At 38.9% G+C, this 19,899-nt stretch overlaps 1 protein-coding gene across 1 annotated transcript; it reads right to left on the reverse strand.

The window, feature by feature from the left end:
* Positions 1–2,682: 2,682 nt before the first annotated feature.
* LOC130428360 (alpha-2-macroglobulin-like) lies at positions 2,683–19,621 on the reverse strand. The gene is made up of 34 exons (XM_056756325.1): positions 19,465–19,621; positions 18,856–19,036; positions 18,588–18,744; positions 17,964–18,016; positions 17,827–17,847; positions 17,524–17,689; positions 17,345–17,429; positions 17,119–17,233; positions 11,622–11,742; positions 11,402–11,508; positions 11,156–11,326; positions 10,833–11,066; positions 10,527–10,739; positions 10,287–10,436; positions 9,986–10,111; positions 9,727–9,820; positions 7,027–7,159; positions 6,573–6,798; positions 6,368–6,494; positions 6,164–6,285; positions 6,031–6,082; positions 5,846–5,929; positions 5,594–5,770; positions 5,412–5,487; positions 5,170–5,326; positions 5,005–5,079; positions 4,757–4,919; positions 4,470–4,663; positions 4,183–4,395; positions 3,951–4,072; positions 3,551–3,632; positions 3,349–3,429; positions 3,089–3,194; positions 2,683–2,836 (listed from the first exon to the last, which is right to left on the reverse strand). Exons 1-34 carry the CDS (start codon positions 19,548–19,550, stop codon positions 2,796–2,798), a joined length of 4,311 nt encoding a protein of 1,436 aa, XP_056612303.1. The 5' UTR covers positions 19,551–19,621; the 3' UTR covers positions 2,683–2,795.
* Between the last annotated feature and the right edge of the window lie 278 nt (positions 19,622–19,899).

The raw sequence follows: 19,899 nt of genomic DNA on the forward strand, positions 1-19,899 counted from the left end.
TGTTTGAAGGGTTAGTTAAATCAACCTACCGCAAGTTACCCTAAGTTAATGTGTGCTAACCGGAACAACATGAAGACATTACTTTTGGATCACAGATTTCACGAGTCACCATGGGAACCGTTAAGAAGCTTAAAGGTTTTGATCATGAAACAATGTTATAAATCAGGGTTTTTTGCTCAAAAGATTTAAAACTGAATCAGTGTATAAAGTGCTAATGCCGAGGCCTTACCAAAGATTTTTTAAAATCTTATAAGTTTCAAATTGTGAGAGACCACAAACATGGGGACAAGATCCTAGATGTTGGACTTTGAGAGCCCAGTTCACCATCACTCACGTTTATAGAAACAAAGGGAAAGTTGCTCTTTAATCAGATTTTATTCTAGCATGTTTTATAACTGCAGCTTCTATTTAGTTCAACAAAGAAGCAGTAATAATTAAGATTAACGTAATGACATGATGACGTCACATTAGAACCTTAATACCTTTATATGACAGGAATAAGAGATTAGGTTGATGCCGTAATACAATGAGTCAGAGTGCAATACTCTAAAAACCCCAATCGCTCTTAGGTTCTTGCGTTACAAAAATATATACTCATATATTTATAGAACATAATATTCAGATCAACAATGTAAAAAAATCTTTCACATGTTACACATGCACTGTTAAGTCTTAAAAATAAAAATGTCTGTAGAGAACCTTCTCAATTCTTGCTTGGTGGTTGGCATTGTCAAATTGTCAGCAACCATTTCCTCAGTGGGACAATATTCCAAAATTACAGTGAAGGACTGTGTATATCTGTGTCCTTCTTTGCTCAGAATGAGACCAGCCAGATAATAAGTTCAGAGGGTTTCTTTGCCTTTCTGTTTGGCTCCCTGTTTCTTGTCTGAGTGAATTTTCCCCTTATACACGAGCCAACTAACCCGGGTATGTCATATCACCAGCTTTCTGGAATACCCCTCATGATGCCGAACCAACAGGTACAGTATAGTAAAGATAAAGATATTTAATGCTTATAATGCATTTCCCGTCACAAGCATCACTACACATGAGAAAAAGAAACTTACCTGTGATTTTTTGAGTTATGTCAACTCTTACCCTGCATTCCATTTCGAAGGACTCATCCCATGCCTTAAGCCCTTCGAATGGTTTAAATTAATAAAGAGATAAATGTTCCAATGAACAAACACATTAATCAGTAAATTAATTGTTTATTACCTTTATCGCTTCATTTCTGCATTCATGTCTGTATTTATTTATTTCTTAATCCATGCACTTTATTTATACACTTTATTAAGTAATTTCTCACCTCCATAGATAGCTACCATTTGTGAGGGCATGTAAGAGAAAGCATATGCTCACGATCGCTGATGTTATTGATGTAAAGATGGATGAGATATATTTTGATATAACCTGCTGCCTTGAGATGCACCTTTCCGCAAAGACTCCCCACATTTCGTGGTTGTAGATAAAGCTCACACACACACATCTATGTATTCGCTCCCCAACTCTCTTTGGTCCAATCGCTCTCAGTGAGCGTTGCGCCTTGCATTTCATTTTTATTTTCCAGGTTTAATTAGATATTTTTGTGTGAATTGATTTTGTTACAGAAGGCATCCTCAGGTACTTTAACTTTATTTGTGAAAATTATTTGTTGGGTTTTGAATTGTTTGCATATATATATATATATATATATATATATATATATATATACATCCATTTAAATCGTGCATATTGTTAAGATATTTATATATTGTTTAGTCATTTTTTCAGGAATATTAAAATTTCCATGCTTTATTCATAAATGGTGGTTTACGAATGGTTAATTTTTCTGACTGAGCTATCGTACCTTTTCAGTTATATTGGTTGAAAGGCCAATTCTGTCTGGCGCCCGAACAAAGTTTAAATATTTGACAAGTACTGGACGTACCACCGTCACAAGTTTAAATAAAATTGCAATGGGAAATGACAAAATTCCACTCGGGTTCCAAATTGCTCTCCTGAAGTCAAAGTACATCCCTATGAATTGATGCCTCTTCACATGCAGGATCCTCTTTAAAAGCACAAATTACATTTCAGTCACTGAGATGATCTCTGTGTGATCAAAGTGTGCCATGAATGACTGTATTAATGAATGAGTTACATCACTTACACTTTAAAAAGGGGGAGGACTGGAGGAGATTGAAAAACTCTGTTTACCAAAGTAAACCTTCTCCTGACCAGGTAAGATTCACATGGTTAACAGTAAGTTACTTTGGTTACGTGCGTGTTTGTGTGTGTGTGTGTGTTATTGTGTGTGAGGAGCGTTGGTATGTCTGTCTTCTGTGTTTTCCACTTTTTCTTGTTTTTACAGGTATTACTTAATTGTTTTGCTTTTAGTCAACATGTCTCATGTACAGCTGCTTTGTAACAATGAAAATTGTAAAAAGCACTATAAAAAAAATTAAATTGAGGTTTTGTTTGTTTTTACATAAGCATTTACAGAAAAATACAGTGGATTCACTGTGTAAGTATAAAATCCGTGTATTTATATGAAATGTATGATATACCAATATATGTATTTTCACAAGTCTCTTTTCTCAAAAGCATTCTAAACTGTGGGCTCAATGCTCATCTAATGGGGTATATTACAGTGTCATTGTGTGACATGAAAGGGCGAAAAAAATAAAAACTTTCACAAAGTAGCAAATTATTTTTTATTTGCATGAAATAAAGAACAAAATAAATGAACACATAAAATAACATTAAACATTTGTGTATTCACTTGAACTTTATTTAAGCTGCCGTACTGAAGTTTATTCACAGGGGAAGGAGTACTCGGTCTCTGACTGATCACCTGAAGAAAATGAAGTAATGTTATCACTCAGAAATGAGCTGTTGTACATAATCATAGATAATCACAGTTCTATACACAGTAAATTGTGTGTAAATACTAGTGTAGTACATTTAAATAAAGCCAAGATAAGACCTACAGTTATGTGTTGGCAAACTATGCACATACTAAACTTATTGAAGATTAACTGAGAATATATTTGATATAAATACAGTAAACAGTGTGTGTCACGTTTAATTCAAAATCAAGTCTTACTTGTTTGGTAGTAATCATAGATTTTAATGACCGCTGGCTTGAGGTTCTTAACTGGTTGAATCTGCTTTAATTGTATCTTATAATTCATGGGAATATTTTTGAGAACCTGCAAGAGCATGAACATAAGAACACAAACTCTCATTCATGAGCATTGCAGATCAAATGCTAATGATGATATATTTATGATTCATACATTATTATATTTTATTTGGATGAATTGTAAACCGCTCAAAAGAAGAGAAAGGTGAAAACTATCTCACCTTCTTCAAATACACAATGACATGATCATCTTTAGAATCCACCCGCTCCACAAATAATTCAAACATCTGCGATCTGCCAATCTTTGTGGAATAAATTATTTTCATTATTAAAGTTATTTTTATTTTTGTTAAAACATGCCTTTTAACTTATAACAAAACTGTTATTTTAACTATAAAAAAATTGTGAATCCTTTACACGCACCGAAGATGTATCAGCTGTGAATCCTGATAAGAGTTTAATATCCACAATGACCATGTTAGTGTTTTCCTGTGAACCATTATATCTGCAAAAGATCCACATGAAAAGCGTTGATTTCTCAAATACTTCACACAATAACATACATACAATTGAGGATAGGAAATATTTTACAATTTGAAAATAGCATTACAAAGATAGTTGATGTGTTATATGTGTAACAGTCGAGATGTGCAATTTCACTTCATATTGTCTGTTTTTGCCATGAGTAAACCTTTGGATTGGTCTAGGCTTTGATTTATTTGGTATTATAGTTTTCAAATAGATTTTATGTATTCGGTGGTATCTGATGTACAGCCTGAAGCCATAATCATTATCATGTTTTGTGATTCAGACGTGTTCATACTTCACTGTGAAGTTCAATTGATGTTGTTGTCCGAATGATTTTTTGCAATCAGCCTCAAGTAAAGCTTCAACAGTCAATGATTTATCTTCACTGGGGGTGGGAATGTTGTAAAACAGAGCCATCTATAAGATAAGAGCAGATTTATGGCGCAAACACAGAAACATGACAAGAGATAAATTAATTCATGCTAAATTAGAAAACACTAGAGATAATTGGAAGAGGACATTCTGACCTGCACAGACACACAGGTTGATCCATTCACTTCAATGCTGTATTTTCCTGGAAGGTTCTTCAGTTTCTTCTCCTGATACAGTAACTTGTTGTCTTGATTCACATCAAAGCTGTGAGAGTCTCCTGCTGACTGAACCGTCACTGTGCTGGAGCCATCAGAGCTGAACACTTTGGTGGCGTACAAAGACAAAGCCTGAAGAGCCACAACTGTGTCCTGATAACATCACAACATCATCATTACAACATGAAAATACATTCTGTGTGTAAAACAAACTATAGTGTGTTCACCTGTGTAGAGGAGAATCCTCCATAAGCGTTCTGCTGCTTCACAAGCCAGCTCACAATCCTGTTAGCATATCCCAGATCAGCTGTAGTGACTGAATCTGTTGTGAGAACCGCTAACAGAACATATGAGCTGATCTCCACTGCCAGAGAACCAGAATCATCACTAGATCCCATCTGAGTCCAGTGAAGGAGACCTCCTTTACAACACACACACCAAAAGAGACATGAGGAGACTCAACTATGTTAGATGCAAAATCCAAAACATGTCTTGATGCAAAACATGTCTTTACCATCTGAAATGGCAACAGTGTCGAGCTCCTTTAAAAGCCGCTGTCGGGTGTCTGTGTCATTCGCCAGACTGAAAGTGTAGGCAAGCAGCGCAGTGCTGTAAGTGTTTTTAAGATTCCCAATGACGGACCTTAAACAAGACAAACTTTGAGTGAGCACAGGATCCTGTAACACAAACAGAGAAACAGCAGGTGTGTGTCAGTGTCATTCTTCTAATAGTTTCTACTGTGTTCTCTGGAGATGAACTTACGGTCACTGGAGTTTCCAGTTCAAGCAATGATGCAGTGATGTAGGCAGTCATGGTCACATTATCATTTACTCCACCCTTCACAAACACAGATACAAACAACACATATTGTACTTAATTTTCCGTTTAAATATTTTCTTAAATACCATTTAATAATCAATCACAGACCTTCATTCTGTTGTTGAACAAACTTCCCTGTTGAATAAAACAGCCGTCTGAACTACGTCCTCTTATTAACCAATCCTTTGCACTCTGAATAACATGTGGATCAATGAAGATGTATTTCTGTGCTTTGCCAAAAGATCTCAGGACAAAAGCTGTCAACCTGGAGATGTGTTATTGAAGAAATTGATGCATTTGTTTATTGTTTGTCTGATATAATGTTTAGATAGTGAAAAGGAAATATTCACCATGTATTCTCATTTCCATGACCAAATGTGCTGTATGCACCACTATGATGTCTATAGTTCAGTTGTCTCTGATAACCTGTTTAGTTTGACAGTGATTGAAGAGATGAACAGTTTGTTGGTAGAATAAATCAGTTACAAATGTGAAAAGCATGAGAAAAATATTTTATTAGTATGTTTCTTACCACTCTTCAAGAAGCCTGCAGCTTTCTCTCTGATGTTTGAGGTGAGCTGCTCTGTGTTCTCCAGATACTGTAAAATGTAAATATTGGGAGAAAGAACAGCAATGTTTTGTTCACCACAACCGTACGGCATCCGCAATAATCCATGAAGATTCTGCAGCGCACGACCCAATATGTCTCCTGCAAGAGGAATGTAAAGTCAATGACACAAATGTAACTCTTCATTTCTGTTTGTGTATTTACAGTAAATGTTACCAATGACTGAAACAGAAGATCTGGCTGATCCCTCTATCACATCTTTAGGAAGAGTCAGATCAAGTTCTTCTGACAGACTGTTGCCTATAAACCAGAGAGATGAAAACATTTTAATTATCAGAAGAACAACATTACAATATTAAAGTGAGTTGCACATTTTTTTCTAGCATTAAATGTGAACAAACCCTTTGGACACAGTAACCAGCTGTGCGTTTCTGTCTTTTCAGTTCCTTCAGCCTACAGCAGATAATAATGATGTTAACATATTAATATAAGTGACATTGAAGTGTGTGTGAGAGCTGTTGGAGGTGAGCTCACCTGTACAAGGAGACTTCGAGTAACTATGTCAATGCGTCCTCTCTCTGGCACGCTCACAATCTCATTGTCACACACAGTCTGTGACTGCTCTGCCTCTGCACTCACTGTAATATTCAACACTCCTACAATACACAAAACACATCTGAAGAAGTATGAAAATGAAATAAACAGAAATATAAATTGTTTCTTGTGTCTGAAACTGACCAAGCACAGAAGGAGTGAGAATCCATTTAAATGTTTTTCTTCCATTAGCACATAGACAGGATGAATACTGATCATCAGAGGAGGCTTTAAGAGTGAAGTCTGAGGACGGAGCTGGAGTTACTTTAACCTGCCCATGAAAGATGGAGAATTAGTTCAGATCTGATATGATGTGAAATGTGATTGAAGATTAAATGAGAAATCTCACCATGATGCACTTGGACAGATAGTTAAAGACGGTGGCCTTCAGCTCAAAGATCTCTCCACGGATGATGGAGTAAGGCAGTGAGAGCTCCAGGAAGAAGGGCTGGAAAACTGTCAGCTGAGCAGGAGGAGCCAGACCCAGACCTTTAGAGGACAGACAGAAGACATCCATCTCCCAGGTGGTGATGGTGTCAGGAACCGTCACAGGAACTTGTGTTGATCCTGAGTCCCTGTGGTGGAAGCATTACAACATTTCAGCCTGCTGTAAAGCTTTACGTTTTTTGTTGATCAGTCACAATATTAAATATTGTGGAGAAAGTAAATAAAAAGGTTCTCTGCTGTTAATATAGATTTAAAAATTCTGGACATTTGGTAAAATTATCATTGATAAATTAAAGGATTATTTTAACACGATGTCAATAGAATTAACTTTCGACATCACTGACAAATCTACTAACCCAACTTCAACTAGTTGCCAGATCCATGTTTCTGGAAAGATTGTCCGAACCGTCCGAACCGTCTCTATTGCACTTTGTGGCGCTCTATCGAACATTGACTGAACCATGGCAACTGGATGATGACGATACATCACTGAATGAAAAGAACATGGTTAAAACTGTTTTGATAATAGTGTCTTGTCGGGATTATATCTGATAAACTGCAGTCCTTTTTCAGCGATATGCTGTTGTAGATGAACATCAAATAGATTATTTATTCCACTACCTAACTATTATTATTTGTGGAAAAAATTTATTACTTAAAACATAGATGATAGAAAGATGACAGATGTAAATGACTCTGTCTGGTCTTTACCTCTGATTTTTTTTCTCCCAAGTCACTTCATTTTATCAAGTTCATATCAAGCATTTGATGATCTTGGCATTTCTAGCATAGGCCTATCTATTACCAATAACATCAAAAGGATGATACTTTTCTTTTGACTGTTTCTATTTATTACTAAATGCAACTCTTTACTCAGAAGGTTCCATCTGGATTCTAAGCAGTTTTAGGATATTTCATTTGAGCTTTAAAGTTTTCACATTCGACATAGCAAAAACATTATATGGTGAACAAGACTACCTTCACACTGCAAGCCTTGAAGCTCAATTCCGTTTTTTTTTAGCTCAGATCAGATTTTTTTGTTCGGCTGTTCACAGAATTTTCAAATGTCGGCAATATCAGATTCAGTTTGAACTTGTGATGGTTATAAACTGAATCTTTACATGCGCAAAACAACAATAAAACGTGACACGCTGTCACACAGAAATAAGCAAGGGTCAAATCAGCAGGTGCTAAGCGGATCGTTCTTGCGACACGTCTGGATGTCCCAGACTGGAGTAGAACACACCTATAGCTTATGAATATATATTATATATATACATTACCGTCAACTTCATATGTGACCCTGGACAACAAAACCAGTCTTATGGGTACATTTTTCAAAAAAATTAATTTTTTACATAATCTGAGAGATGAATAAATAAGCTTTCTATTGATGCATGAGTTGTTAAAATAGGACAATATCTGGCCGAGGCACAACCGTTTAAAACTCTGGAATCTCAGAGTGCAAAAATATCTAAATATTGATAAAATGGCCTTTGAAGTTATTAATCAGGGGCACCGTGACAGGCCATCCACTCACAAAAATAAATTTTCTATATATTTAAAGTAGGAAATTTAAAAAATATCTTCATCTAACATGCTCTTTACTTTATATCCTAATGTGTTTTTTCCTAATTGATAATTTTGACCCCTACAATGTCTTTTTGTCTTTTACTAAAAATGTTCCCGTGCAATTTAAGACTGGTTTTGTGATCCAGGTTCACTTATTTGTTCTGTCCGACTGTCATATTGTAGTTGTTCTTTTATGATTAGATAGTTCTTGTTATTTGAAGCCTATTTTGTTTGAACATTAGTTTCGATTTTATACAAAAAAAAATTCCCTGGTTAAAAAGACCATTCAGACTGAGGTCGCATTGCGAAAAATCAGACTTGTATCTGATTTAGGACCACATATGGAAGTGGCTCAGATCAGATTTGAAAACATAGGATTCTATGTGGTTTGTCTTGTTCACTGTCATGCAGTTAACAGATCTGGGTCAGATATGAGCAAAAGAAATCTGACAGTATGAACTTTTTTAATATGCTTAAAATTTGGCAGCCGTTTGTAACACATAGTTAGTCTTTTATACAAGAAAAATACAACAGCAACATCCTTTCAAATTTGTAAATGGGGATTTTATACGTTATTGCGTTGCATCATGGGATTGAATGAGTGCACTCAATAATTGCCAATATGTTCCCTCAAATAGTGCACTATGTTAGGGTTAAGCGGGCTATTTTGGATATAGCCATAATGGGAAAAAATTTAAAAGATACAAATAAGGATCAAAGAAAGCTGATCTGCCGGTCCTGAAGGCAGCAACAGCATAAAAAAACATTACGTGCCTCAAACTTCAACCTCGATAGACCTTCGTGTAGAATTAATAACTGTTGAGTAGTTTCGATTCAATTTGATACAATTATTATGCTATAAAAATATAAATTAATATAAATAAAATACATATTTTTAATATTATAACCAAACATTTGGTTATAATATTGGAGATTTGAGTGATACTTCACTCAAAAATGAAAAATTCAGTCATCATTTACTACCCTGTTGTCATTTCAAACATGCATTACTTTCATTTTCTTCGCAGAACACAAAAGATGTTATTTTGAAGAATGTTGTTTACCTTCAACCATTCACTTGCATTCGTTTTGTGTCCATACAAAAGAAGTAACCGAAGTAATGGGTGGCGACGCTGTTCGGTTTTGTGTTCCACGAAAGAAAGACAAACACGTTTGGAAAGACATGAGGATGATAAATGATGACAAAATTATTTTTTCTTTTGGGTGAACTGTCTCTTTAACTTCGGGCCATGCGCGTGTGTCTGATAAAACCATTTATAGAACCAAATTAGAGTTTGTTTAGGATCTGTATCTTTTAGTTTTCTGGAAAAAAGTCGTAAAAAGTTGGATAACTTCCATAATAATAATAGTATTGTAACAGCAAATATGAATTCCACTCATTTTCTTATACTTTTATAAATTAAAAGTGTTTTTTACATGTTTTCAAAACAAATTTAGAGCATAAAATATTAGATGTGCTGTACCTGATTCAAGGTATTGGTGATAAGTCAAGCCCATGTATTTCAGACATCGAGGGACTTGAATAGGCAAATTTGTTGCCATCTTCAATCCCACTTTCTGTCAAACAGTATGATACATTAGATTAAAACATACACTTTAAACAATAGTGCTACTTAACGAAAAAGTCAATATAATCAAGTGTTTTGCTTTAATTTCAGATCATATTTATTAATGTAAAAACCTTCAGAATCATTATTTTTTTCCTATCACTCAGCTTGTTACCTTCAAGGTTTCAAAGGCACCTTCTGTTGCCGATGCTCGACGGGGTCTAACGTGCAAACACTCCTGCTGGTCGTCAATGTTGTAGGGAAATTCTATAGCTGAGCGCACTGGAAGCAATTCAAAGATCTGTAATAGAACCATAATCTAACTTTTTAGACTAGTCTGATATCTAACATTTCCACAGAATATTTCTAGTCTGTGTGTCTTCAGACAGTCATCTATTCAGTAAACCTGATGGCTGCCTTAAACTGATGTCACAAGACAGAAATAAAAAACATTGACTATAAAGCATCTACTACACCTTATCAGCATCCAGACGTTTGCCAGATTCCAAGATCATTACACTCTGATCTATAGCACTGAGAGCACACAGTGAAGCAGACTGAGCTGACAGCTGTAGAGTGTTTTCTTCACCAGGAACTGCTGAAGCAGGAGAAAACTGCACAGACACCTGTGACAATGAAAACAAACAGCATGTGTCATTCCCATGTGTACAATGTACATGTATATAATATGCATAAAGCACAAATATATTTTCTACCTTGTTATTGAAACATTTTTCAGTCTCAAAATATCTGCTACCAGCGACCACATTGTCACTGGGCAGAAGACAGTAAGCTAGAATCTGCACAGCTGGACTCAGATCTGCTTCAACAGACAGTTTGAATGACACTGAGCCATTCGCTGCTCCATTAGAAGTCTTCACTTTAACCTTCTCATATCCATGATGAACTATCACTCCTCTGGACAAAACCTGACACACACCACAACATCGGTGTTAAGAAACTGACCAGAACACAACCCATCAATACTGTTCAACAAATCACAAAGAAGTATTTATACTCACCATATAGACAATGTCAGTGTTGAAGTCATCAGTAGTTTCACCAATAAAATAATATTTAATGGTGACTGGAAACTCAGAATTGCACTTTAAAGGCTCATTAGCACCTTCTATTGTCAATTCACTTAATGTGGGTGTATGTGGAGTGGCTGGCTGAAAGAGCAAAATTATTGTTTTGTCTGTAGAGTAGTGAGGGTTTGTGTAGCCACGATAATGCGTATCTGGACATATATTTCCCTGGATAATAAGAAATAACAATTTACCTTAATGTGAAAAAGTGGAGTCTTATCAATGACTTCGAAGTGGATAAACACAAACTGTCATACCATCAGACTAATATCTCTTTGAGGCAGACTTGATGTATTAAGCGAGAAAGCGGCCAGTCCATCACTGTCTGTAGTGAGATTTAACCGAAGAGTTGAAGACCAGCGTTCCCCCTCAAAAAGATACACGTCTTTGTGAGGAATCGGCATCCCTTTGAAATCGATAAGCTTGATCTGTTGAAAAAAGGATATTAATAAATGTGTTAATATTGGTAGTGTTGAGCAAAGACAAGGTGATTTCTGACTTACGTGTCCTTCAATAACTGATCCATGTTCAAATGTTTTGGGGCCTGTAACTGTGACTTTGCCAATTTCGTAAGTGAGAGATATAGATTCAGATTTTGTCATGGAGGTCTCTGTTAAATAAAAAAATGCAGGATTATTACACCTAGAACTTTGAAATAAAAAGTCAAGCAGTTCTCACAGTCTGGTTTCCATACATCTACATTCAACACAAGGCCGATCTCACCTGTTCCTTCTTCTGTTACTTTCACATTAACGGTAAAACTATTATGCATAATATCGTTCAATGTGGTGTTGAAAAAGTGCAATGTTCTGATGGTATGGGTGGCACAGCCATTCTCTTTCATCTAATGGTAATAAATAAATAAACAAACACACATATTGATTAAAGAGTGATTTCATCAGAAAAAACATCAATTTGATTTTATTACTTAAAGGGACAGTTCACCCAAAAATGAAATTTCTGTCTTTATTTACTCACTTTTGAAATGTTCCAAATCTGTATACATTTATTTGTTCTGATGAACACAGTGAAAGATATTTGGAAGAATGTTTGTAACTAAACAGTTCCCTGTCAAAAGCTACACTCGATGCTGCGTTTAAAATGCTATGGGAGAACAGTCTATGTTTGACCGATTGTGAAGCACGTGTGTCAAACATGGCAAATGTTTTTTGGTTTTAAATAACCTCGGCAGGTGACGTGGCTGATTACACACGCACCTGCCGTTTATAAATATGCGTGAATATGAATCATAAGGTGCTTTTGTCTTCAAGGACCGGTTTGTGTGTGCGTGTGTTGTGAGAGAGAAGTCTCCCTCTTTGTCTTTTTCAAAGTCTTTATTATAAAAGATAGTACCAAGATTCTTACACTAGTGACCAAGCACTCTCTCAGTTACTTAGCCTAGTGTAAAAATAAGGAAAAATAAATAAAACGTGACTGACTCGGATCGGAAATGCGTTCCTCCCTGTGAGAGGATCCTCTCCGATCATCGATAAGCATGAGTTTTGCTTTGAATGCTGGGGAGCTGACCATGCTGCCCAGGGACTTGAGGGAGAGTGTGAACTCTGTGAAGTTTTTTAATTCAAAGTTCTGCATGCTCGGATCGCCTTTTTTAAACGAGACCGAGCCACCTCTTCCTCATCCTGGGGCTCGCGGTTTGAGCTTGCTGAGGCACGGGAGATGTATCTGTCCACCATGGCGGGTCGGCAGGCATACCAGGCTGAGCTGCTGGATGATGTCATCACTGGCGGGGTTATTGACGAAGCAGCATTTTCAGACCTACGCTGCGCCACAGATATGTCTCTCCGTGCAACCAAGCAGACTGGCTGCTTTGATTACTGCGGAGAGGCACCTGTGGTTGAACCTAACAGGCATCAGGGACAGAGCCTTCCTCCTTGATGCCCCGATCTCGCCTTCTGGACTGTTTGGAGATGCAGTTAATACCGTTGTCACCAGGTTCCTGGAGGCGAGACGACACGAGGAGGCTTTCGTAAATTATCTACTCAGCCGTGCCCAAGCGTCTGGTCTGGAGTGTCAGCCACCCACTCCGGATCAGTTCTCCAGTCCCGGCCAGGCACACAGTCTCGGATGGGTCCAGTCTACCTGAGGCGTGAGGTCCTCAGGCAGAGTGTGACGAGTCGTGCCCCCCCTGGCGGAGGCAGGGGAGCGGCACACAGTGCCCCTCAGGCCACCTCGGGAGGGAACTGAGGCGCTTTATCTCTTCTAAAAAAATCCTGAGACATGTGTGCCCAGGACCGTGGGGGTGTGCCCCCCCGGGAGGGGTGTCCAGAATTCCAAGAGAAACTAGAGGCTCCTCTTCGGTACCCTCACAGGGCCGCCTTGCAATCCCCGCAGCTACCAGCATTTCGGGAATTAGTGATCTCAAAAATGCTAAATATTCGGTCGTCTCCTACCACACTGCAGGGCACCGAATGTCTGTCATCCCCCAAACAGGACGAAGTGTCAGCATTGATACCCCTTTCAGAGAATCTGGCAGCGCGGAAACTACTGCCAGGTATGTCTCCATGGGTAGAAAGGTCTGTTACCAAAGGCTACAGAATTCAATTTGCATATCGCCCTCCGTGTTTCAACGGCGTGGTCTCCACTTCCGTGCAACCGGAGCGAGTGCATCTGTTGACACAAGAATTACATGCTCTGCTGGACAAAGGGGGCATAAAACATGTTCCACTATCAGACAGAGAGTCAGGCTATTACAGCTGATGTTTTCTAGTCCCCAAGAAGGATGGGGGTTGCGTCCAATTCGAGATCTTCGCGGATTGAACAGCTACTTGAAGACAGTCAAGTTCAAAATGTTGACAATCAAGATGATTGTGACTCAAATTCCGTGTCACGACTGGTTCGTGATGATCGATCTCAAAGATGCATACTTTCACGTGGAGATATTGCCAAAACACAGAAGATTCCTGAGATTCGTTTTCGGGGGCGAAGCTTACCAGTATCGGGTTCTTCCATTCGGCCAAGCCTTGTCACCCCGCACGTACACAAAATGCATGGATGCAGCTCTGGCTCCTCAGCGACTCCGTGGCATCCGCATTTTAAATTAAATAGACACTGGCTGATTTTAGCTCAGTCTCGAGAGCTAGTGCTTTGACATCGGGATGTCTTCCTAGCTCATCTCAAAGCTCTAGGTTTGAGACTCAACATCAAAAAGAGTGTTCTTTCCCCTACGGAAAATAAAAAGTATCTCGGGGTCATATGGGACTTGATCGAAATGCAGGCACAACTGTCTCCTGCACATGTCGAATCCGTCCAAAACACCCTGAGGAGCATCAGGTTAGGCCAGAAAGTGACAAATCATTACTTTCAGCGAGTTCTAGGTCTCAATGCAGCGGCTTCCACAGTGATACCGCTTGGCATGGTTCCACAATCATGTCATGTTTTTTTTTTCCTGTCTCGAGTGGAGCCATGGCATTGCCTGATGGTTTTATGTGAGAAAGACATAGTTCTTTCTCGTGTCTCGTCTTTGGCCCCGCCCTTCTCGTTCCTCGTCAGCCTCTCCTTAGTGCTAACCCCCAGCACCTGTTGCTCGTTATGATCCTGTGTTTGTTCCCCTATAAAACACCCTTGTGTTCTTTGTCTTGTGCTCGTGCATTGTACCTGTACCTGTACCTGATACCTGGTCCTCGTCTGAGCTGTATATTATACCTTGTCTGATGTTGCTGTCTCCTCCGTGTTTAGTAAGTTTAGTTTATGTAGTGTTTATATCAAGTGTTTGTTTTCTTAGTTGAGTTAGTCAGTGTCCTTGTTTATTGTTAATATTATATATATCCCTATCCTGTTTTACCCCATCGTGGGTTTCTGTTTTGTGTTTATTGTTTAATAAATATCTTTGTTAACCCCTCCATCCGCCTTGTCTGTGCCTGCACTTGGGTTCTCACGCCATGTCTCACATTGAGATTCATGACACCGCTGGGCCTCCTGCATATGAGACCGATTCAGTTGTGGCTCAGAGCCAGGGGGTTTCATCCAAGGGGCAACCCCCAGAGGCATATGAGGCTGACGCGCCAGGAGCTTCGCACCCTTTCCGTGTGGTTCTGACCTCGGTTTCTGCCTTAAGGTCCCACTCTTGGTCTGTGTTATCGTCGCAAGATGCTAACGACAGATGCATCCCTCATGGGTTGGAGTGCGGTCTTAAATGGCCGTCCAGCCCAAGAGATCTTGAGAGGTCATCTTCTCGATTGGCACATCAGTTGCCTCGAAATGATGGCTGTATTTCGGGCCCTGAAATACTTCCTCCGGGAGTTACGAGGCCGCCATGTCCTAGTGCAGGTGGACAACACTTCAGTAGTATTTTACAGATATCATCAGGGCTTTCTGCTTTCGTGCAACCTGAACAAATTGGCCCAGCCATTTTGATTCTGCCCTGTGCAGAGGGAAAATTTCTGTCCCTCAGAGCAATTAACATCCCTGGGCATATGAATGTGGGAGCAAACTTGCTGTCCATACAAGCTGTGACAAACAGGGAATGGAAACTCCACCCCAAAGTAGTCAAACAAATCTGGGAAAGATTTTACGAAGCAGATGTGGACCTCTTTGCTAAACAGGATACAGCACAATGTCCCCTCTACTTCTCTCTAACTCATCCAGCTTCCCTTGGTCTTGACGCGATGGCCCAATTGTGGCCCAGACTGCGTCTTTAAGCATTTCCTCCGACAGCTCTGCTCCCGGGAGTCCTGGCGAAGGGCCCTCATCAGGGGTCTCGCCTCTTATTGAAAGCTCCTTGTTGGCCAGCCAGAATCTGGTTCTTCGACCTAGTATCCCTCCTAGACGACTCTCCTTGGTCGATCCCAGTCAGGAGAGATATTTTATCTCAGGCACAGGGACAGTGTTTCATCCTCGTCCTGAGCTCTGGAACCTCCATGTCTGGGCCCTGAAAGGTACCAGCTGAGAGGCACTGGGCTCTCGCCTGACGTAGTAGAGATTATTCTATGTGCTAGGGCTCCCTCCACTAGAAGGTACTACGCTCTTAGATGGAGCGTTTTTCACAGATGGTTCCTGGCATACAATGCAGACCCAATTCACTCCCAGATCGTTTCAGTCTTGGAATTTCTGCAAGCTGTCCTCAAGGATAAGCCCCGGTACTCTCAGGGTTTACGTGGCCGCCATTTCGGCCTGCCACGCCCTGATTGATGGAGTTTCAAGCACCCTTTAGTTGCCTGCTTTATTAGTGGAGCGCGGCGCCTGATGCCTCCTTCTAGAATGCCAGTCCCTACATGGGACTTGGATAGTCCTTGAGGGTCTAGTTAGCGCCCACTTCGAACCTATGGAGTCAGTGCCTGTCAGCAAGCACCTCTAAGAGTCAGAGCTCCAGGGTTTCATCTTCTATGGCCTTAGCAAGAGGTGTCCCCTTGCAGCAAGTGTGTGATGCGGCGGCTGGTCCTCTTCGCACACATTTGTTAGATTTTATAGTCTGGATGTCCATGCCACTCCAGGCTCACGTGTCCTGGAGTCTACATCCCAGAGTCATATCTGAGGCCTCCTTTCGGATTATGCACAAATGTCACACAACCTTGGGGGGTGCAGACACTTCTAGTGTGGCAGTGTTGGTATTCTCGTTCCCATAGCATTTGAAACGCTGCATCGAGCGTAGCTTTTGATAGGGAACGTCTCCGGTTACTTGGCTGTAACCCTGTTCCCTGAAAAAGCGGGAACGAGATGCTGCGCCTCAATGCCGCACTGTAGGCGTGCCAAGACGTCCTTTCAGACAAAGTTGGAACCTGATGAGCTTCTGCATTCACACGTATTTATAACCGCCAGGTGCGGGTGTAATCAGCCACGTCACCTGCCAAGGTTATTTAAAGCCAAAATATTTTTTTACATGTTTGACACACGCGCTTCACAACCGGTCGAACAAAGACTGTTCTAACATAGCGTCTGAAATGCAGCATCTCGTTCCCGCTTTTTCATGGAACAGGGTTACAGCCAAGTAACCCGAGACGTTCTAGAAAAAATTGCTCTATAAATTTCTTTCTGTTGAACACATAAGAAGATATTTTGAAGAGAAAACAGTTCTGGGGCACTTTTGATTACCATTTGTCCTGATGGTAGTCAATAGTGGCTTGTTTGGTTACAAGCATTCTTCCAAATATCGTTCTCTGTGTTCATTAGATCAATGAAATTCATCAGATTTGGAACAACTCAAGTGTGAGTAAATAATGACAGATTTTTTTGTTTTGGATGAACTGTTCCTTGCGCTACAAACCTCAGTGATCTCCTCCAAACAGAGTGGGGTACTGTCACTGATGACAACGTGATGTAAATATTTACGACACACTTTTACCCAAGATGTGCCAGGTACAGGCTGTCCGTATGTGTATCTGTGGAAAAGGTACAAGCAACCGATATGCAGAATATAATTTTTTATGTATGAGCTATGAATGATGATAAACATCTTTTTTAAATGCTCTGCCTGAAAATGCACCACTCACTTTCCGCAAACCTCAATTGTCATTTCCTCTTCCCCAATGCTGACTTCCGTGGGTTTTTTGACGGTCACATCAAACTTGGGCAAAACTAGAATAAGGGAGCAAGACTTGGAGCTATATGTCAAATTATAAACAATATTCTTAAAATGTGTCCTGAATAAATCTACTTTGTATTGACTTACCATACTTTTTCACATTAAAATAATGTGTAATCATTCTTTCACCAACGAGAGCCGTCAGTTTATAGCTGCCTTCACGAGCTTCTGGATTTAAGTCATAAGAACGCTGTAATATCCACCGTGTTGAGGAAACATTTGACCATTGACCGATTCTGTTTCCATGACTGTCCTGGGAAAACCAAACAGGAGCAGATTTGATATTTAGTTGTAATTCTGAACAGAGTCAAGAATTTGTGAATAATCACAGATCTGGCAATAAATGTAAATAAGATTTAAACTTATGACTGTAAAGTTTTGTGTTCTTACCTCAAGCACCACTGCACTATACTGTAAATAAAAGAATAAACAGTAAATACACAATCTTTGTATAATGTATAATGATTGTATGATGATAGCAGAATTTAAATCCAGCTATGTGTTTGTCCATAGTAAACACTCCAAACCTGCTGATCAAGGGGTGCAAAGTTTGTGTCCATGGTAACAACTCTGAAGTGCACTGTGAAAACGGAAATGTACAATTATAACCTTTGATTTAAATGCAGCAGGTATTTCAGATCTTATATAAGACAAGGATTGCAGTCAGTAGGACATTGTCCCTATATTACTCAATTTGCCCAAAAAGATGTATGTTCCTGTTATTATGACTGCATTCGTGAATATTGTATGTCTATTGTGGAAATAATTAAAGAAATTGTTGCTTTTAAAATAGTCTGTCATGGCAAATATGGAGATTCTAGGTTGATTAAAAGTATTGATATTATTGCCATATCGTGCATCTTTTCAAAGTATGGAGTATAAAGTATAAAATACCATATTATAATTTTAAATATTTTTGAGTATTCAAATTTAACAACAGCTGTTCCATGTATTTAACATGACAGCTGTGGTAAGCTCAAAATCAATATTTTGTGACATTTGATCTACTTTTCAAAAGACAACATGTCCAGTTATGAGTGAAAGGGCAAGCATGTGACAATGAGACAATTCTGCACTGATTTCACACCACAGACTGTGTTGATTTGAACGCTAGCAGCATTATTCACTAATTTGGCCTTTGAAACCCTCACCTGTTTGTCCTGGAATATAGATTGGTTTATCAGTCTGAATAAAGGTCAGAGGATTGTAGTGTCTAAACATCACTTTTCTCTCTTCAGTCATCTGGAAAGACTCCCCCTTAACTTCCACCTTTATTTTCTGGACTGAGTCTTCTACTACTAGTGGAGCCTGATAAGAGATAAAATTCAGTGTTCATTCAAACACACTGTATTTACAACAATGATATAAGATGAAAACGCAGCAGACATATTCTGATCTCTTTTATTATAAGGCACAGACCTTGAAGTTAAAGCAGCGGTGAAATTCTTTGTCTATTTTCTCTTGCAGCAGTAATGTGTTCTCCAAATTATTCACTACATAAATGTTCATTATGAGACTTTCATTGGGCTTCAGGAGACTTGCACACAGTTTGGCTTCAGATCCAGACTGTATCACAGCTGGAAATGTCACCATGAAAGAGCTGTCGACAAATGACAATGAAAAATACAGAATTCTCTCATATGTATTAACAATTTAACAGCACTTCAAAATGCTGGTTATTTTGAACCCAGCATCAAGTCAGAAAGGGATCGTTGGGTTATAAATAAATGTTGGGTTTTTTCAACCCAGGGGTCAAATATTAACATTTTTAGGGGAACTTAACCCAACGGTTGGGTTCGTCCCTTTCTTCCCCAACGCTGGGTTGAACACAACCCAGCAGGTTTTTTGTAAATACAGTATGTACTTTTCAAAGAGCAAAACTAATATATGAACAAGCATTAATGTTGTTCTAAAATTTACCACATTTCGGAAGCCTAACACATTAAAAAAGACAGACAGCAATAACATCAGAATTACAACCGTCATGACACAATTTTTTGTAAATATAAATAATTGAAAGTGACTTACGGTCCTTGTTTTTGTCCATTCACAGAGATGGACAGAAGGGTGAACAACAAAAGACCTTTCCAAAAACATCCAGAATTAAGAGGCATGATGAAGACCAATCATGCAGCTAATGCAGTGAGTTTGGACTGTGTCTTTTAAAGTGACTTTCATACTAAAGGAGGTCCTTGAAAAACATTAGTATTGACCATCTGATTAATGATTAAACCATACAGGTAAAAACTGTTCACAATTTGCACAAAATATCTGGACATTATTTATTTGAACAATGAACATTGTATGTTTGAGAGAGCTGTTTTTTATCAAAGCATTAAACATTATGAATGGGATTTGTCGATGCAAAATAGACAATTTTGTTTGCAGTCAAATATAACATGCATTAGCAAACTTTTAATGTCAAATATCACAAACTTTTAAACTTATTCTAATCAAGAGTAC

This window comes from Triplophysa dalaica, chromosome 9 (assembly GCF_015846415.1).
Source record: "Triplophysa dalaica isolate WHDGS20190420 chromosome 9, ASM1584641v1, whole genome shotgun sequence".
In the NCBI taxonomy this organism is placed as follows: Eukaryota; Metazoa; Chordata; class Actinopteri; order Cypriniformes; family Nemacheilidae; genus Triplophysa; species Triplophysa dalaica.

Excerpts from the sequence above, each read along its gene's own strand:
- LOC130428360 (XM_056756325.1), bottom strand. The coding sequence starts at position 19,550 with ATGCCTCTTAATTCTGGATGTTTTTGGAAAGGTCTTTTGTTGTTCACC. Across the intron at positions 10,437-10,526 it reads AAAAATGTTTCAATAACAAG|GTGTCTGTGCAGTTTTCTCC; the intron begins GTAGAAAATATA and ends TCATTGTCACAG. Across the intron at positions 5,327-5,411 it reads CATGGAAATGAGAATACATG|GTTGACAGCTTTTGTCCTGA; the intron begins GTGAATATTTCC and ends ACACATCTCCAG.